The sequence below is a fragment of the Mastigoproctus giganteus genome, chromosome 14, assembly GCF_048544385.1.
Source record: "Mastigoproctus giganteus isolate SK-2022 chromosome 14, ASM4854438v1, whole genome shotgun sequence".
Classification (NCBI taxonomy): domain Eukaryota; kingdom Metazoa; phylum Arthropoda; class Arachnida; order Uropygi; family Thelyphonidae; genus Mastigoproctus; species Mastigoproctus giganteus.
In genome coordinates, this window is record NC_143588.1 from 86,391,100 (window position 1) to 86,411,445 (window position 20,346).

Consider the following 20,346-nt stretch of genomic DNA (forward strand, 5'->3'; position numbering starts at 1 on the left):
AGACCATGTTGAAAATAATTCTACCCCATGAGCCTTGCACAATCTCTCCAGGGCCAAATTGATTGAGAAGGCTTTTGTCATATACTCCCTCCTATCGTATCTGGGCAGAATTGTAGACACTTTCAAATTTAACCCTAACTCGCAACTTTTTTCAAAATTGACGTGTACTTGTTAAGTAAATCTGCAGATCTCTTACTCTTAAGGTCATGAGTGCCAACATGTACAACAATATCATCTTTTGTGCCCTTAAAAGATGATATATGCTCTCTCTCTCTCTCTCTCTCTCTCTCTCTCTCTCTCTCTCTCTCTCTCTCTCTCTCTCTCTCTCTCTCTCTCTCATCAACTTTTGCCCCTGGCAGTTTAGGATGGTTCTAGGTCTGAGGACTGGATTTTGAAAGTATATCTATAGATATATCTAAACTTTTTAATCCATTATGGATTATTAGATAGACATATGAAGTATTTAATAATTGAGTGTGTTGTACTACTATTAAAATTAAGTTAAATCGTATTACAATGTCCATATAAAATTGTTATGATTATCACAATAAGGATAATGATGATTATTATTATTATTTGTTGATTAATTGTTTATTAAATTTAAGTTAAGGCTTTAAAAATGTACTCTGAATAATGCAGATGGGCTGCTAGGATAGCTCATGAGGTTTTGCCTGTGATATAAAGGAATTTTGCCAGCCAGGACAAGTTGGTGATTAAACTGTCTTGAGTACTGAAAACATGTCTGGAAGCCTCATTTTAAGAGCAGTAATATTAGTTAAAGACATAAATGTGGGTACCCTTACCAACTTTAGTTCTGCAAATTGCATTTCTTAGAGACTAGGCTTCTTGCAAAGAGATATGATTAAAGTGTTTAAGGTTTGAATGGATTGAGTAAATTCAGTATGCTCGGACAACACACACACACATGAGAGGGCATAAATTTAAATTGATAATGAATAGTTGCAGGATAGATGTTTGAAATTTGCATTCAGCCAGGTAGTTGATTGTTGGAACAAACTTCCATCTGGTGTTGTGGAAGTGGGGAGATAAATTTAGGCAGGAAATAGACAAATTATCAGAGTTGATTGACAGTGATGTTTGAAGGTTTTTTTTTGTGTGCTGATGATGTCATCAGGGAAGCAGGCTTGCTTCCCTGCATCATATGCCACTACTAATACAAGAATTTCAGGTCATTTCAAGGCTACCCTGAAGATTGTTTGCAAATTGCATATCCCCCACCTAGTAGGCTTTCCTGGAATCAAGATGGATTGATAACACATGCTTGTTATTTGGTTTTTAGGAGCATTAGCAACTAAGGCCATATTGCTCTGGGGATATGCAGTGGTCATTCCCTGACCTTTCCGCATCCTCCATATTTGGTGGTCACGGGCTCGAACCCCAGTCTAATCAAGAAGTGTGTGCTATACACTGTTGCTCCTGCCCACCTGGCTACGGAGGTGCCGATAACACATTCAAGTTAAAATAATTTTTGGGTATGCATGCTTTTCAATTATATACAGGGTGAGTCACGAAAAAGTAGCCCATCGCTGCACCCTTGGAAGAACAAGCAGCCAGTCAACCTGCACAAACAAATCTTCCCCTCATAGATTAGTAGCATGCATCACCCCTCATGGTCAATCTTGTTGGAAGACAGTGTTTTGTCGGACTTAATCCAGTTTGTGTCTCGTGTACGATTGTGTGTGTTGGTAAGGGTTTTCTGCATCGTGCCTTATTCAGTTCCAGAAAGAGTTGCAATTGTTGAGGCATATGTGCTCACGGATTCATTTAAGGAAACACGAAGAATGTTTGCGGAACAGTTCCCCACTGCCGGGATATCAGCAAAATGCTGTATAGAGCAATTGATGAAGAAGTGGCACGAAGCAGGAAATGTCCTCAGTGCGAAAAAGAACAGAACCTCATCTATTCGTACGCCAACTGTAGTGTGCGATATTCATGAGAGGATGAAATTAAGAACCAGAAAGAATACCTGGAAATTAGCCTAACAAGGGGTTATGCATAGTTGTCTGACTTATACTAACAAGTTAGTATAAGTCAGACAACATGTGTACGTGTACTGCACTCTCTAAATTTGAAGCCATTTCGTGTAATATGCGTGCAAGAATTAAAAGAGACAGATAAAGTGAAACATGTAAATTATTGCAGGTGGCTCCTCAACAGCATCGTTGACAGGATGCTCGATCCAACTCAATATTTTATGTCAGATGAAGTCTGGTTTCATTTATTCGGACACAAATTCTCAAAACACGTGGTACTGGGCAACTGAAAATCCAAACCAACTCCACAAAGAACCACTTTGTGACAAAAAAAATCGGAGTATGGTATGGTGTGCCATATCAGCACGGTGGATCATAGGGCCCATCTTCTTTGCAACAACTGTTAACCAGACATGTACCTTGCAATATTTTAAAGCTTTTGCGCACAATTAACCCCTGAAGAGTGGAAGTGGTACACATTTCAACAAGATGGGGCCACTTGCCATTCATCCCACAGAGCACTGGCCCGAATTCATGAAGCCTTTCCAGTGGGAAGAACTGTCAGCAAAGATTTATGGCCCCCACATTCCCCAGACCTGTCCATATGTGATTTTTACCTTTGGGACTACCTTAAGGGGAAAGTTTATGAAACGAACCTGCACAGTCTTCGGGAATTACAGGAGAACATTTTTGCTGCTATTGCGGGCATCGATGGTACAGTGTTGCAGAGAGTTTGCCAGAACATGCTGACATGGGCTCAGCACTGTCTTGCAGCCCAAGGAGGTCATTTCCAACATCTTTAACGGCAGGTAATGTACTATACATTTACCCACTTGTGCATGCATCATATTGTCGTTTCATCAACAGGGCTACTTTTTCATGACTCACCCTGTGTTAATAATTCATAATAATTATATATTAAAATTTATATATATATATATATATATATATATATATATAGGAATTTTGGAAATTATTTTATACAGCTCTGTCTTTCATACCATTTTATAACTTCAGACTTGAGGCTCAACATGATTCCTTTCTTCCTCCCTTACCCACTGGCCTCTTGAGAGATAAAAATTGGTAACAGTACTACTAACTATGATTGTATTTCAGAGTAGTGAAAATAAAGATATATGTGTTTTTCTTAAGTTAGTGTAGATTACAAATAAGCCATAATCTATAGCAGGAAAATATTTATGTATATAGTACTTTTTATGTTATATGTAATTTAATTTATATCACATTTTTTGCTTTAGGCAACGAAACATGTCAATCCTTCTCAGACTTCCAAGGATTCTCCTGAAATGTTTGTTTTTAAGTAAGTATCTCTCTCTCTCTCTCTCTCTCTCTCTCTCCCACACACACACACACACACACATTAAAAAAAAGAAAATTATTAAAAATATCTTATTTTAAGATAATTTTAATACATAATTTTTGTGTTTATTTTATTTATTTATTTTACATAAAAAATCACTTCTAAATGCTGAGTATAAAACATGTAAAACACAGTTGTATCTTCTTCAGCTTGATTTATGGGAAGGATATGTTGCAGATTTCGAGGTCAGTACACTTCCCTCTTCTTCAATGAAATTTTGAGAGAGAGAGAGAGAGGATTTTAATGAAGTGCTTATGGAATATATAATTTGAACAAAAACATTTGATACCATATTTTTGAAATTTTGCTTACATAGAGAACAAATAATTCTACAAACTTCATTCATGTAAGGAAAAAAATCACATTTACAGGTACCAATTACTTCTAACAACAAAATAAAAACAACTGCTTGTTTGAAGTGTTGAGTTGGTGAAAATTTTTATCCTTTCAGTCACTGTCCACTCTTATTTTTATTGTTTAGCCAATAGTATCAGAAAAAATTGAAACATGTACTTCTTTACATAATTCTTTAGTTGCTGTAGAACACTTTTTACACAGTTTACAATCAAAAACAGGCAAATGTTGAATTAAATTGCAAGGAATGGTGAAGATAACTTCCAAATTTCTTGGTTTCCATAAAGTGGCATTACTCAACAGGACTTAGATGTCCCCAGCATTGTTCTTCTGGTATGCCTTCATTGTTGTCATCATGCTACAAATACTGGACATTCCTATGGTGATGAAACATTATGACCAGCGAATCGTTATGAAAATTGAAGCAACTGCAGGTGAACTATGGTGCAGGTTGGGACACAGTATAAAAAACACCTGATACTGAGCTCTGTTAATCAGTGTTACAATTGTTCTTCAGATGGGAAAGGCAGCAGACTTAAGTGAGTTTAACAAAGGCCAACATGGTCAGCCGTGGTTAGTACCTACTGAAAGTGGTCCGAGGAGGGGGAAACCCACGAACCGCCAGCGAGGTGTTGGACCAAGGCTCATCGATGCTTGAGGTGAGCAAAGGCTCTCCCAGATGGTACATGGCAACAGAAGGGCAACTGTGGTGCAACTCACTGGTAATTGGAATTCTGGTGACAGGAGTAATGTATCACAACACACAGTACATCAAACCTTGCTGAAAATGGGGCTGCGTAGCTGCAGGCCGCTCTGAGTGCCCATTCTAACCACAGTTCACCAGAGACAGTGCCTACAATGAGCACATGAGCATCGAAACTGGACCTTGAGTGATTGGAAGAAGATTATCCGGTCCAAAGAATCACATTTCCTGTTGCACCATGTGGACAGCAACAGGAAATGAGTTGCAACATGGTGCAACAGGAAATGTGATTCTGTTGCACCATGTGGACAGCCAGGTACGCTTGGATGCACCATGGGATGAAAACAAGCCGGTGGTGGCAGTGTCATGCATTGGGCAATGTTCTGCTGGGATACCCCGGGTCCAGTCATCCATGTGCCGTGCACTCTGATGTCTACCATCCTTTCACTCTTTCATGGCAACGGTCTTCCCCTCTGGTGGTGTTGTCTTTCAGCAAGATAATGCACCATGCCACACCCCCTAGATTGTTCGAGACTGGTTTGCGGAACATGAGGAAGGCTTGCAGGTATTGCCCTGGCCTCCAAATTCCCCAGACATCAATCCCATCGAGCATCAGTGGTTTGTATGGGAAGAGCAACTGCGATCTGTAGCATTTCAACCACAGATCTTACAGGAGTTAAAGGTTCTGCTGGTTACATGTTAGTACCAGATACCACAAGACACATTTAGAAATATTGTAGCGTCCATGCCTCGGGTATGAACTGTTTTCACTGCATGTGGAGGACCAACATCATATTAGGTAGGTGGTCATAATGTTTTGGCTCATTTGGTGTATCTTCTGATATCTGAAGATATCTGTAAAATGATTAAAACCCATTTTGGCATTTTAATCCTCTCCCTCTCTTGCTGTCTCTATTGATAATTATGGAGGAATGGGAATGTATAAATCACATAAGTTTTAAGTAGCGAGGAAAGAAAGTCTCGTTAGTCAGCAGTTCTGACCAGGTGTGATAGGAGAAATTATACAACAAATGTTTTGTGGATTAATCTAGATTTGAGTGACTCTGCAGACTTATCGGGAGGATCCGCCTGGCCTGCCCTGCCCTGCAAATAATGAAAATAATGAAAATGAAAATGAGTAAATAATGAAAAAGACCTGGGTAATGTCAGATATGAAGTTTTCTGAGCAGTGCAGATGGTCTGCAAGAGTAGCTCATGGTGTCTTGTCAATGACATACAGGAATTTTTCTAGCAGGGATAAGGTGGTGATTATCCCCTTGTATAAGGCAATGGTCAGGTCACACCTTGAGTACTGTATTACATAATACAGTACTGTAGTACTGTATTACTTCCTAAAATGAGGTCTGGAGGCCTCATTTTAGGAAGGATATAGAGCTGCTGGAAAGTACAGAGAAGAGCAACAAGATTAGTGAATGGAACAAAGGGTTGTTCTTACGAAGAAAGACTTAAGTTTTGCAAATTTCAGTGTCTGGGGACCTACGCACCTGCGAAGTGATCTGATTGCGGTGTATAAACCTTGAATGGTTTGGCAAGGTCAATGCTGATGGGATTCTTCCTCTTGCCCAGATTAATTGCCTGAGGGGACATAAATTCAAATTGAGGAAAGTGAGTTGTAGAATAGATGTGCGGAAATTTGCCTTTAGCCAGCAGGTGTTTGATTTCTGGAACAAACGTGCGTCTGTTTTTGTAGAAGTTGACAGCTTAAATAATTTCAAGGCAGAACTAGACAAACATTTGGAACGAATGGATGGGTGAAATCGAAAGGGTGTTTTTTTTTTTTTTTTTGCCTGATGCTGTATAAGCTTGCTTTCTTGCATCATATGCCTCTACTAATGCTAATTTGCTATTAAAGGATATTATATAACTGGAGAAAATTTAAATTACTGGTAAAATCCTTATTTGGATCAGGGATTGGCCAAGAGTTGGGAGACACTTTAGTCATAAATAGACATTCTTCAGAATGGCCCAGTGGAGTCGCTCAAAGATCAGTGCTTGATATGTCCCCCTCCTTCCCATCCTGTTTTGGATATTCCTTAGTGTCACTGATAATAGTGTGCAGGGGAAACTAAAGTTTCTGATCAACCGAAGGTGGAAGACTAATTTAACCAGAGCAAGTCATATTGCTTCAAAAATGACCAGAATTAGTTCAATTTTGATATTCTGAAAAATGCCATCTAAAGTTTAATGCTTCTAAATGTAAGGCTTTGCACCTAGGAAATAGAAATCTGATAGTTACTTATAAACTAGGGGAGAGGAGTTAAAAGTGGTTCAGACTTCTCTTTTGATATTCTAAAGGTATTTGTCATCTTAGAGGAAATTGGGAAACATGCCTTCATGTAGTTTTTGTTTTTGTAGCTTCTGGGGCTTTACTTAGGCACTAGGCCAAGCATAAATAATAAAACAATACCATATGCACTACATTATTCAACATAAGTTTAATACTGCTAATGACTTTGAGAATAATTATATATGCTCATCAGTGTAGTAATTGGAGATTTTTGTAGTTAAAATTTGTTTTTATATTGGGGGGGGGGGGAGTGATACAAAGTACCAAATTTTATAAAATACAGTCAGTAAATTAATTATTTAGAGCTTGTATTGGAGTTAATAGAAGAAGGGATAGTGCAAAGCTTTGGCTGGACCTGTTATGATGTAGATCACAAAGTATATAAAGGAGGTTCAAAGTTAAGTTGGAAGAGATAATACTCAAGAATTGTTTTTGACAAATAAAGCTGAGGACACTCCAAAAATTATAAAACTATATGGTCTAGTTGATACTACTGAGAAGCACAGGAGCAGCGTATTTTTTTAAATTAATTTATTTTATTTTTTTTTTTTTTTTTTTTTTGCCTGCAGAGTTTAAATGCTTGGAAACCACTGTTATCTTATGTTTATCACCCAGCAATAACCAGTTCCTCACATTGTAACTCCCTCAGCAACAATTTTGTAATGCTTTTGAAATTACCATCATAAATACTAGCATGTCCTTTCTTAAACTTCCTGCCGCTCTGCAATACTATGGAATCAGTATTTCTTCCCCATATACCAGGTGGTTATAAAATAAGTTTCTCTATTCAGGAGACCCTAGTGTCAAAATGGTTAGAGATAGCGCTGTGAAAATCGGTGGGTATGGCATTTAGGGTATGGGGAGGTGGTTTGTAGAAGGAAAATAAATTTGTTCAAATTTCTGCCACCAGGGTAGAAATTGGCACTGTAAACATGAGATGGAATACTTAACTTAAGATTAGATTTTGATATCAGAACTTAGAAATCTACAGATATTATTCTATGCGCTTTCCTTCACTTGAGATGACATTCTGAAAATGGAGGACTGCGTGCAACACAGTTTTGCGTAGCATCTCATTGGGGATGTTGGCTACATGCTGTTTAATGCTTTCTTTCAAATTGACAAGCGTTTGTATGCTGCCACAGTAAATTCTATCTTTCAGGTATCCCCATAGCCAGAAATCACAAGGATTGAGATCTGATGATCAGGCTGCCCAGAACTGCGGAAAGTCTCTAGAAATGATGTGATAATTTCTGAATGTTGAACGGAGCAGTTCCTTCACTTGTCGATCAATGTGGGGAGGGGCACCATCTTGCATGAACACTACTGTCTCCAAGCATTGCCTTTCTTGCAGAGTGGTAATAATGTAATCTCTTAGAAGAGCACAGTACTGTGCACTAGTTACCATACGCCTTATGGGGTGACCATGAGGTGTAGACTCTTCAAAGAAAAATGTTCAGATTATAAACTCTGTTGTGAATCCACACCATACTGTAACGTATGGACTTTGTAGTGGTGTTTCATGCACAGCAGATGGACAAGAAGTTCCCCATATTTGGCAGTTTTGTGCATTTACAGCCCCACGAAGAGTGAAATGTGCCTCATCAGACCACAAGATCATTCGAGCCCATGTATCGTCAAGTTCCATACGAGCCAGAAATCGTAGAGCAGCAAAGTGTATTCATTGTTGGTGATCACAAGACTTTAGTTCTTGCACTATGTGAATTTTGTATTGGAACCAGCATAAAATTATTCGAAGCACTTTACGTACAATAGACCAAGCAAGGTTCAAATCTCTTGACACATCTCTGCCAGGCACTACTGACTGGTAGTGTTTTGCATTCTGACCATTGCAACCTCCACTTCATCCACTCCCTCCATTCCGATACATGGTCGTCCCCTGCCTGGAATTACATCTAACTCCCCAGTCAGGCGCTTCAAATTTCTTTATTATTTTTTGAATCCCCACTGACGTCAAAGGTCCTTTACGCAAACCTTTAAGTTTCCGATATTCACATAGTGCTACATTAGCGTTACTATTATTCTGGTAGAACAGTTTTACTAAAAGAACACGTTCCTTTTTTGTAAGAGCCATAATGGTTATTGACGGTGGCGTTGGTCTTTCTGCTTTTATCTAACAGGGTGTCATTTTCTTAAGCAGCGAGTCTTGAAGTAAATGACAACTTTTACATATGTGCAGTGCCATTTTTTCCCCTAGTGGCAGAAAATTTGAACTAATTTTTTTTCTTCTACAAATCGCTTCCCCATACCCCAAATGACATATCCACCGATTTTCACAGCACTAACTCTAACCGTTTTGACACTAAGGTCTCCTGAATAGGGAAACTTATTTTATAACCACCCAGTACACCTTCCTTACAGTATAGTGGGTTTGATAATGGCATTTCTTTGAAAGTAGTGCAATATCGAGACAACTTATCAAAAAAGATGCAGTTCATTCTGCTGCAAATCATACAACCATAGTGTTTTTCTGTGATTAAACTCTGTAGGCCAACAAAACACAAACAGCTAAAATAGTCCTGTGCTTTGTGTGCAAATTCAGTGCTGGTCTTAAGAAAGGATGAAGATCAACACATGCTTAGAAAAATTCCAATTAAATTAAGGCAGACAACAAATATCCATCAGTGAAAGAATTTAATAGTGATATTAAAATTGAGTTAACATTATTGTACAGGTAGGGCATAGCCTCACTTTGTATGTAGCATTGAGCAAACTAAGCTTGCTACTATTCATACACACATTAGCATTGTAGTTTGGAGGCACTTTATCACAAATTGCCTTGGTATTACTCTATGCACTTTAAAATGTATGCCACTCCTCCATTGGAGCAGCACTTAAAAGAATGTAGTGCAACCCATGGTGAAGTACCTCTATAATGTGAAATTTATGCACTTAATTACAAACCTAATTTGTTTAATGTTCCTTGTAACCTTGAGGCATTCACCCTAAATATGTTGAACTAAATAAACTTAAAATTTTTCAACAATACCGTATTTCCCCATGTATAAGACGCACCTTAATTTTGGAGTCCGAAATTTGAAAAAAAAAAAAAATGTATTACATAAAGTTATTGAACTCAAGTTTCATTCATCATAAAATTCATACAACTCATCACTGTCTTCATATATTGCCTAGTCCTCAGTTCCCTCTATGGCATTTGAAATGCCACACTTCTTAAATGACTTGACAACGATCTCAATCTTGATATTATCCCAGGACCTTTTCACCCAGGTACAAACTTCTCCTATAGTTGGTTTCTTCACTCTTCCTGCTGGTTTCAAATTGTCCCCAGAAGACTTCATCCATTGATTCCATTCATCTCTCATGGCAGCTTTGAAGGGTTTGTTAGTGCTGACATCAAGTGGTTGGAGCTGGGATGTCAAGCCTCCAGGTATGACGGCAAGTTTTGTTTTTTGCTCTGTAGCAATCTTCTTTGTGTTTTTTGTTATGTGTGCCCTGAACTGATCAAGCACCAATAGGGCAGGTTTGCGTAAGAGCCCACCTGGTCTCCTGCTCCAAACTTTCTCAAACCAGATTTTCATCCCATCCTGAACCATCCAACCCTTGCCATGAATGTGGAATATCACTCCTCGAGGAATGTCTTCTTTTGACATTGTTTTGCATTTGAAAATCAGCATAAGAGGCGGCTTGGTTCCGTCGGCACAACAAGCTAGAACAACTGTATAATGGCTCTTTTCATGTCCACTTTTCTTCACAGTTACAGTTTTCACCCCCTTCTTATCAACAGTTCTGTTTTTTTTTTTTTTTTTTGTTTTTTTTTTTATGTGAACCCCAAACACGAGAGGTATTAGAACCTATAGTACTTAGTACCGTGCTTGGGTTGGAGATTGAGAAGACGAAAGAAGATATTTGTTGACATTGGACTTGAACTTCTGTAGATTGTAATTTTCAGGAAATACGTATTAAGGAAGGTTGTTCCAGAAAATGGCAGTTGAATGAATAAATGAGGAGGATGAGAAGTTGGACAGTAAATGGATGTTGGCTAATGGCGGCACGTGTTCGGACTGTTTTGAAAGAGAGAGCGGGAATTATAGAAGCCAATTCAGAAGAACAGTGCCCATGGAAGTATCTGTAGAAGAGGCATGCAGCAGAAACAGTACATCTATGAGAAAGCGAGTGGAGAGAATCTGTTAGAGATGAATCATTAATTAACCTAACTGCCCTCTTCTGAATGAAATCAAGAAGCCTGAGAGAGGTTTTGGGGGCACCACCCCAGATGTGGGAACAATATTCCATGGCAGGGCGGATTTGCGATTTATACAGAGTGAGCAGTTGTTTGGAAGAAAAGTAATGCCGAGAACGAAAGAGAAAACCAAGTTTTTTAGATGCAGAGGAAGCAATATTTGTAATGTGCTTGTGCCAAGAGAGATTAGAAGTCAGGGTAATCCCCAAAAGAGATATATCATTTTGCCTAGAAATCGGAGTGTCACTAAAGATAAGCATAGGAGCAGAAGAATCCTTTTTGCAAGATATAAGACAAGACTGAGTTTTAGAAGGATTGAAATCAACTAAGTTGTCTTTGCCCCACTGGAGAATTACCTGAAGATCGGCATTTAAGGAATTGGTAGCAGATTTTCAAGAAGTGGAAGCTGATTGAGCAGGACAAGGTTTCTCAAAATGGAAAGTAGAATGCAGTGTGCTATCATCGGCAAAACTATGGATAGGATTTCTGGTCAATGGAAGAAGGTCATTAATATACAAGAGGAAAAGAGTGGGGGAAAGAACTGAACCTTGGGGGACACCAGCATTAGTGGAGAAGTTAGAAGACAGAGAGCCATCTACCATCACCCTCAGTGAGCGATCAGAGAGAAAACTGGATAACCAATTACTAAAAACAGTTGGCAAACCATAAGATGGCAGCTTGTTAAGAAGACCTTTATGCCAAACATGATCAAAAGCCTTTGAGATGTCAAGAGCAACTACTTGTGTTTCACCGAACCTTTCCATTGAATTAGACCTGCAGCTTTCTCAGCATCGAGATTCATCGAAATCCTTCTGATATCCTTTTGACGGAAGACCACAGGTGGCATTGAATGGAGTATATTGGGAATGGTGGGAGGTGTTTTACCAAGATCATTAATACATGAGCTGGAAGAATAATGGGATGCTAGCACGTCAGCTTTATCCTTGGCTGAAGTGACAACAGAACCATCTGGTTTGGACAGAGGTGGGAGCAGAGATGGGCAAAAGTTGCGGCCACTAGCTTTGGCAAGAGACCAGAATGCTTGGCTACCATTAGGGCAAGAAGCAATTTTTCTACTCTTAGCCTGTTCAAACTCTAGTTTGGACTGATTAATAACTGCTTTACAATTGTTGCGAGCTTTGGTGTAAGCAGAAAATGAAACTGAAAAATTAGAAACAAGCCAATTACGATATGCAACATTCTTCTCTTGAACAGCCTTAGCACATTTATTGGAAAATGAAGGTTTAGATGAAGGATGAGATTTTAAAGTGGAGTGTGGGATAAAGGATTCCATTCCTGCAAGAATAATTTCACTGACACGATCTGAGCCGACCGGGCTAGCCGGGTGGGTAAAGTGCCTGCCTGGCAATCCAAAGGTCGCAGGTTCGATTCCCGCCTCGGGCTTGGATCAAAGTACTACAAAAACCTTGGGAGGTGCATTATGGCCACAGAAGCCTATGCGCCAACAACTACCAAAAAAAAAAAAAAAAAAGACACGATCTGAACAAGTGCTGACATCATAAGTTTTGAAACAGTAATCCGACCATGGAAAAGAAGAAAAGAAGTCTCGCAGGTCATCCCATTTTGCATTCTTGTAATGCCAAACTACATGAGATTGAGAATAGCCATGAGATAAAGGTTCCATTGGAGAAAAGGCAATCACCAAGTTGTGATCTGAAGTGCCTAAAGAACCTCTCACTTCGTTTGTGTACTTAGAAGGGTTGTTTGTGAGAAAAAGACCAAGAGTGTTGGCTGTATGATTAGGATTGTCCGGTATTCTTGTAGGTAAATGAACAATCTGTGCTAGGTCATTTGTAATTGCAAAAGCCTCAGCATCTCGACCTGCTAGGTCAGTGTGACTAGAAAACGGAAGTCAGCTGGAGTTGTGAACATTAAAATCTCCAAGGAAAATTACCTCACTATTAGGAAAGTTGGACTAGAGAAAGTCAAGTTGCAAAGAGATCCAAGTGATTAGTGGAGTTGGGAGAATGGTAGAGACAACAGATGAATTTGACACAATGAGGCAGAGAGATTTTAAGCCAGAGAAGATCGAAGAGAGGAGATTGCCAAGTCTCTGACAGGGAATATCAGAACGGACATATGCACAAGTACCACCTTTGAGGCAAAAGGAATCATACAGCAAATAATTTGGGCATCTGAGATTAGCAGTAGTTGAATCAACCGATAACTGAGATTCTGTCAGAAAAAGTACATGGGGTTTGACAGACTGCAAGTGGAAATGGACATTGTTGAGATTAGAATTGTTACTTGGGACATCAGATTGAAGGGGGACTTCATCCATATTTGCAATCTGTCCCAATTCAAACTGAAGTGTCTTCCGACATTGAATGACAAAACGATGAAATTCAAGGACCTGCTCATAGCTTTCAGACATCTTTTGGGCAAGTCTGGTGCGTGTACATATGCTTAGTCCATTCCGTTTCATGAACCTAAAGCACCAATTGTGTCCTCCTTTGAAATCACTAACTTCTTTTTCATCAGCAATTCTTCTTGCCTCATGCTGAACCATCTTTGTGGACACAGGCATTCCAATTGCCCTTTGCTCTTCAATCCATATCTTCAATTCCCTCTTTAAATCAGGCCATTTTGCTGACTTGCCTCTCATGGCCTTCTTCTGCCGTAGTGTTTTCAATACGGTTTCTTCTTCCCGTAGCCAGTCTCGGATTGTTTTCTCAGTTGGAGGAGGACCAAACTTACGTTCAGCAGCACGATTTCCATTCACTTTTGCAAACAGGATCACTTTTAACTGGAATTCAGCACTGTACAAAAATGCTTTCTGAGCCATTTGTGGGCAGAACGTGGCAAAACGTAACCTAGTATACCGGTAACAAGTGCGAAACAATGAGCACAAAGACAACAAGCGTGAAAAGGCGGGAAATGCAAGTAAAAAAATCTACAACCACTGTATAAGACGCACCCAGTTTTTAGACCCCAAATTTTCTGAAAAAAGGTGCGTCTTATACATGTGGAAATACGGTAAATTTGAATCAAACCACATAGAAAGGTCTCTAATTTATAAATGAAATTAATTAATTTATTTTTATAAATTTAAATTAAAATTGAAAGATTAAAGTGAGTAATTATTAGAAAATAGAAAATAAATATCGGAAAAGACAATAATAATTCTCTTTTAATGCCCAAAATTTTAAACTGATTTAATAAGGAATTTTTAAATCAGCTTAAAATTTCTAACATATTGTGAGGTGCAAGCTAAAACTGTCAAGACTGTGGGTATAAAATTAATTTAGAATTACATGAGTTGCATGTTGTCATTATCCCCTTCAAAGTAGTTGACTCTAGAGTTTATATATTGATCCCAGTGCTTCTCCCACTGTTTGAAACACTTTTGGAACTCCTGTTTCATGTTGTTCAATGATTCAGCTTAAATTTCTGTGATGTATTTGAAACTTTATCCTTCTGAAAGTCAAACAAAATTTATATTTAAAAGCTTTATATACATACTTTTTCACTTTTATGAATTTCCAAATTCTTTGGAAAAATGCAGTCCGTATTGTGTGCATACTGTCCAGAAATCCACTTTCAAAGGGTTAATCTTTCTTAAAGTATCAGGAAAAATGTTTAATAAAGTTTAATTTGCAAAAGTTCATTCTATAAAGATGCCTAAAAGTGTATATTTAATTCAACAGAAATATCAAGGCTCCTGAAATTGCTGGTAACCACAATATTAAAATTGTGTACGATTCAGGAAAAGAGACACTGAGTAGTAATGTGGTAAGTATCTTATTTGATGGTTTAAGATAGTGATGTACTGATAATTATATTATCTTTTATAAGTAAGTAAATTTTTTTATGGAAATTTCTTTAGTTTTACGTTATCTTTCATAATTATATGGCGATTATAATGTTTTCAAAAATTAAATCTTGTTTATTTGTTTATGTTCCCATATGGGAATGTGAAACAATCGTTTTGCATTAGGTATTGCTTCGAATGATATTAGCATTAGTAGAGGCATATGATGCAAGAAAGCAAGGTTATGCAGCATGAGCCAAAAAAAAAAAAAAAAAAAAAACTCTCCCATTTCACCCCTCCATTCATTCCAAATGCCTGTCCAGCTCAGCCTTAAATTTATTTAGGCTATTAGCTTCCACAACTATGGAAGCCTGTTCCACCAATCAACTACCCACTGGCTAAAGGCAAATTTCCGTATATCTATTCTACAATTATCTTTCTTCAATTTGAAATTGTGCCCCCTCGGATTCTTAGTCTTGAACAAGTGGAAGATTCCATCAGCATTCAGCTTGCTCAACCCATTCATGGCCTTTTAGCATTTTAGCATTAGCATTAGCATTAGTAGAGGCATTTGATGCAAGAAAGCAAGCTTATGCAGCATCAGCCAAAAAAAAAAAAAAAAAAACCCACTTCCACTTCACCCCTCTGTTCGTTCAAAATACCTGTCCAGCTGAGCCTTAAACTTATTTAGGCTATCAACCTCCACCACAAGGGATGGCAGTCTGTTCCACCAACCGACCACCCGCTGGCTAAAGGCAAATTTCCGCACGTCTATCCTACATCTGTCTTTCCTCAATTTGAATTTATGCCCTCTCAGGTGATTTTTCTGAGCTAGAGGAAGAATCCCATCAGCATTGAGCATGCTTAAACCATTCAAGGCTTTATACACCTCTATCAGATCACCTCGCTGGTGCCTAGTCTCCAGACACTGTAATTTGCAAAACTTAAGCCTTTCCTCGTAAGAGCACCCCTTTGTTCCATTCACTAATCTTGTTGCCCTTCTCTGTACTCGTTCCAGCAGCTCTACATCCTTCTTGAAATGAGGCCTCCAGACCTGTATACAGTACTCTAGGTGTGGCCTGACCATTGCCTTATACAATGGAATAATCACCTCCTTATCCCTGCTGGAAAAATTCCTGTATATCATTGACAATACTCCATGAGCTACTCTTGCAGCCCGTCTGCACTGCTCAGAGAACTTCATATCTGCCTGCACAATCACCCCCAAGTCCCTTTCATTCTCTACCACTGTCAGTGTAGTACCACAGAGTTGATACGTTGCCCTGGGGTTGCTGTTTCCCATGTGTAGTACTTTACATTTGTCAATGTTAAACTTCATTTGCCACCTCTCAGCCCATCTGCTCAACCTTTCCAGATCCTGTTGCAGCAGTGTAGTGTCAGTAGTGTCCTTGACAACCCTGCCAACCTTTGTATCATCTGCAAACTTGGACATTAAGCTTGATATACCATCATCAATATCATTTATAAATACAGAAAACAATAATGGACCCAACACTGAGCCCTGAGGGACTCCACTAATAACATTAGTCCATGATGAGCAGTGTCCATTGATTACCACTCTCTGTCTTCTCCCACTCAACCACCCCTTTATCCATAGCAGCAATTTGCCTCCAATGTCACACTGCTCCAATTTGTGTAGCAGTCTTCCATGTGCAACAGTATCAAAAGCCTTTCTAAGATCCAAGTATATAATATCAAAGTTATTCCCTGCATCCAGTTCTTTTGTGACTGCATCATAGTATCCAATCAAGTTGGTCAGGCAAGACTTCCCCTTAACAAAACCATGCTGTGTCTGAGCTATAACTGAAGTCTTGTCTAAATGATCCTGCAGTGCTTCTTTAACCAGTGCCTCCATTAATTTTCCTGGAACAGAAGTTAAGCTCACAGGTCTATAGTTACTTGTGTCAGCCTTTGATCCTCCTTTGTGAATTGGGGTCACATTTGCACATTTCCAGTCTATGGGTACCTCCCCTCAGTCCAAGGAAGCTCTCATAATTATGGCTAAGGGTTTGCTTACTTCCTTTGCTGCCTCCTTTAATATAACTGGATAGATCCCATCCACCCCAGGTGCCTTTCTTGTGTTTATCTTCAACAGTTTCTCCTCCACTTTACTCCCAGTTATTTCAAGATTCTCTAGCTTACTGCTAGAGTTGAATACACCTCTGGCATTCCCCTTGCTGAATAACTCCTCATGTGTGAATGTCGATGCAAAATATTCATTTAGTTTGTTAGCTACCTGAGCAGGATCATCAACAGTTGACCCATCAATATCAAGTGGACCAATCTGATTCATCCCCTTCCTTCTAGAGTTTACATAAGTAAAGAACTCTTTGCTGTTTTTCTTTGCATCCCTTGCCAAGGATTTCTCGTAATCCGCCTTCGCCTGCCTAACCTCCTTTGTAACTTGGTTGCATATCAACTTGTATCTATCATAGGCTTCTGTGTCATGTGTTAATTTGTAAGTATCCCATGCATTTTTCTTCTCTGCCATATGCCTCATTAGTTCATCTGACATCCATTTTGGCCTAAACCTTGAACAATATTTCTTAGTTGGTATGTAAAGCCTAGTAGCTTCCAAGATATGTTCTTTGAATGCTTCCCATTTTGAATTTGCTGTTGGTAACATCATCAGTTGGTCCCACTGTATAGAATTTAAATACTGTCTCAGTCCATCGTAGTCGCCTTTACGGAAGCAATAACCCTTCCCTTTACCCCTAATGGTAGTTACCTCTTTCAGTAAATCCCACTTCAGCACACTGTGATCACTGCCACCTAGTGGTTCATTTATCTGCAGATTCTTAATGCATGAAGAATCACTGCTGATAATCAATACACCACAATCAGATCACCTCACAGGTGCCTACTCTCCACATGCTGCAATTTGCAGATCTTAAGCCTTTCTTGGTAAGAGTGCCCCCTTTGTTCCCCTCACCAATCTTGTTGCCCTTCTTTGTACTCGTTCTAGCAACTCTACATCCTTCCTAAAATAAGACCTCCACACCTCCACACAGTACTCTAGGTGTGGCCTGACCATTGCCTTGTATAACGAGATAATCACCTCCCTATCCCTGCTAGGAAAATTCCTATATATCATTGACAAGACTCCATGACCTGCCCTGGCAGCCCATCTGCACTGCTCATTGAACTTCATATCTGACTGCACAATTACTCCCAGTTCTTTTTCATTTTCTACCACTTTAAGTGTAGTACCACAAGTTGATATGTTTCTCTTCGGTTATTGATACCCATATGCAGTACTTTGCATTTGTAAATATTAAACTTCAGTGAGCCCATTTTCCCAACTTATCTAGATCCAGTTGGAGAAGCATACTGTCTTTACTGTCATTACAGTCCTGCCAACCTTTGTATCATCTGGAAACTAAGACATTAAACTTGATATATCTTCATCAGTATCATTGATAAATATAGAAAACAACAATGGGCCCAATACCAAACCCTGGGGAACTCCACCAATAACATTTATCCACGAAGAGCAGTGTCCATTGATTACCACTCTCTGTCATCTCCCACTCAACCATCCCTTTATCCATTGTAGCAACTTACACTTAATGCCGTACCTTTCCAATTTGTACAGCAGTCTTCCATGTCCATCAGTATCAAAAGCTTCCTGAAATCCAAGTACAGGCATACCTCGAATAACGAATAGGATACGTTCCACGAAATTACTTCGTTAAGCGAAACTTCGTTTTCAGAGGTAAAAATACTATGGCCAGAATAGGGATATGTTCCTACGTAAAGAACATGAAAAGCTTTTTTTTCGAACAAAGAAAAGTTTTATTAAATAAACAGTCAACTTACATACAAAGTGAAATCACATTTTAAAATACGAGTCTAAAGTTGATTGTTATGCTCTTTTTCTCTTTCATTTAACAATTGCCTATACGGAGTTATTGCATTTAACACTGATCGCTTAACAATAACACTTCTTCCTAAATCAGAATCATTTTCACTAAAAAAAATTAAAACGTTTTCAATGTCATTTAAGCACCTTTTTAAATCTTTCATTGTTAACACTTTTTCGGCAGGAACTTCTTTAACTTCGTCTTCATTATCTTTGTCTTCGTTGCTAAGAAGGTTTTCTAAATCTTCCACTGAAAAACCATCATCTTCTGCATTCAATAAATTTCTAACATCCTCTTCATCGACATTTTCGAAACCTATTGATTGAGCCATCTGGATAACTTCATTTCTAATTTCTTGGATGTTATTTTCTTCTTCTAGTACAACTTCTGGCCATATTTTGCACCAAATTCCATCTAAGCATTTCTTAGTGACTTCTTTCCAAGAACTATCAATGTTTTCAATTGCATTTTTAATGGTGTAGTTTTTCCAAAAAGTTTTAACTGTCATTTCCTCTTTATCCTCTAGTTCAGTTAAACTGCTTAATGTTCGACGCAGATCCAACTGTTTTCTTTTTTTTTTGTCCTCGCCTTTTTCCAATTTTTATATATGAGGTCAGCGTTTGTAGTGTTTTGGCATGAATTTTTTTTTTACGGCCGGATGCCCTTCCTTACGCTAACCCTAACCCTTTTACATGGGCTGGGAAAACTGTTTTCTTTTCTATTTAAGTATTCTTAAATAGAAAAGCTTTAAATGATGCTATTACTCCCTGATCCAATGGTTGAATCAGGGAAGTTGTGTTTGCTGGAAGAAACACAACTTTGACATTAATGCATGTGTCCAACGTGTTAAGATCAGTAGGATGTCCAGGAGCATTGTCTAACAACAAAAGAGCTTATTCTTCAAAGTTGTGTTTTTTTTTGACAATACTGTTTTACTTCAGGACAAAAGTGGTTAACAAACCAATCAGTAAATAACTCCTTGGTAACCCACGCTTTTCTATTTGCTTTCCATATTACAGGTAAATTCATTTTTATGTTACCTTTTAACGCCCTCGGATTTTCTGAACGGTAAACTAATAACAGTTTTAATTTATAATCGCCAGAGGCATTTGATCCAAACAGTAACGTTAAACGGTCTTTGGCTGCTTTGAACCCAGCAGCTGATTTTTCTTCAATAGAAATGAAGCTTTTTGTTAGTAGCCGTTTCCAGAACAAACTGCTTTCGTCAACATTGAACACCAATGGAAAATTTTCACATTCAATTATTTCCTTTAGATTTTCTGGAAACTTTGCAGCGTCTCCTGTTAATTTTACACTATGGATCCTGGCCTGTTTTTTAAATTTCTCGAACCAACCACGAGAAGCCCCAAAGGTTTCCGTAATTTCTTCAGTTTGTTTAGATTTCAGGTGATTAAACTGGAATATATTTTTTTTAATGTTAAATGGCGCTTGAAATTGCCGACTTCGTTATATCGAAGCTTCGTTATCAGAGGTAACGTTAACCGAGGTATGCCTGTATATGATATCAAAATTATTTTTGGCATTCAGTTCCTTTGTGACTACATCATAATATCCAATCAAATTGGTTAGACCAAACCTCCCTTCAACAAACCCATTCGTTGTCTTAACTATTACTGCAGTCTTGTCTAGATGATCCTGCAGTGCTTCTTTAACCAGTGATTCCATTATTTTCCCTGGAACACAAGTTAAACTAACAGTTCTATA

At 38.5% G+C, this 20,346-nt stretch overlaps 1 protein-coding gene across 1 annotated transcript in view; it reads left to right on the forward strand.

Moving 5' to 3' along the window:
• The window catches only part of LOC150075318 (structural maintenance of chromosomes flexible hinge domain-containing protein 1-like), a 736,477-nt gene that overhangs the window by 489,315 nt on the left and 226,816 nt on the right, over nucleotides 1-20,346 (forward strand). The window contains exons 36-37 of the mRNA XM_090388445.1: nucleotides 3,254-3,315; nucleotides 14,634-14,718. Of these exons, the coding sequence (XP_090244571.1) occupies nucleotides 3,254-3,315; nucleotides 14,634-14,718 (147 nt within the window). The remainder of the gene's footprint in view (nucleotides 1-3,253; nucleotides 3,316-14,633; nucleotides 14,719-20,346) is intronic.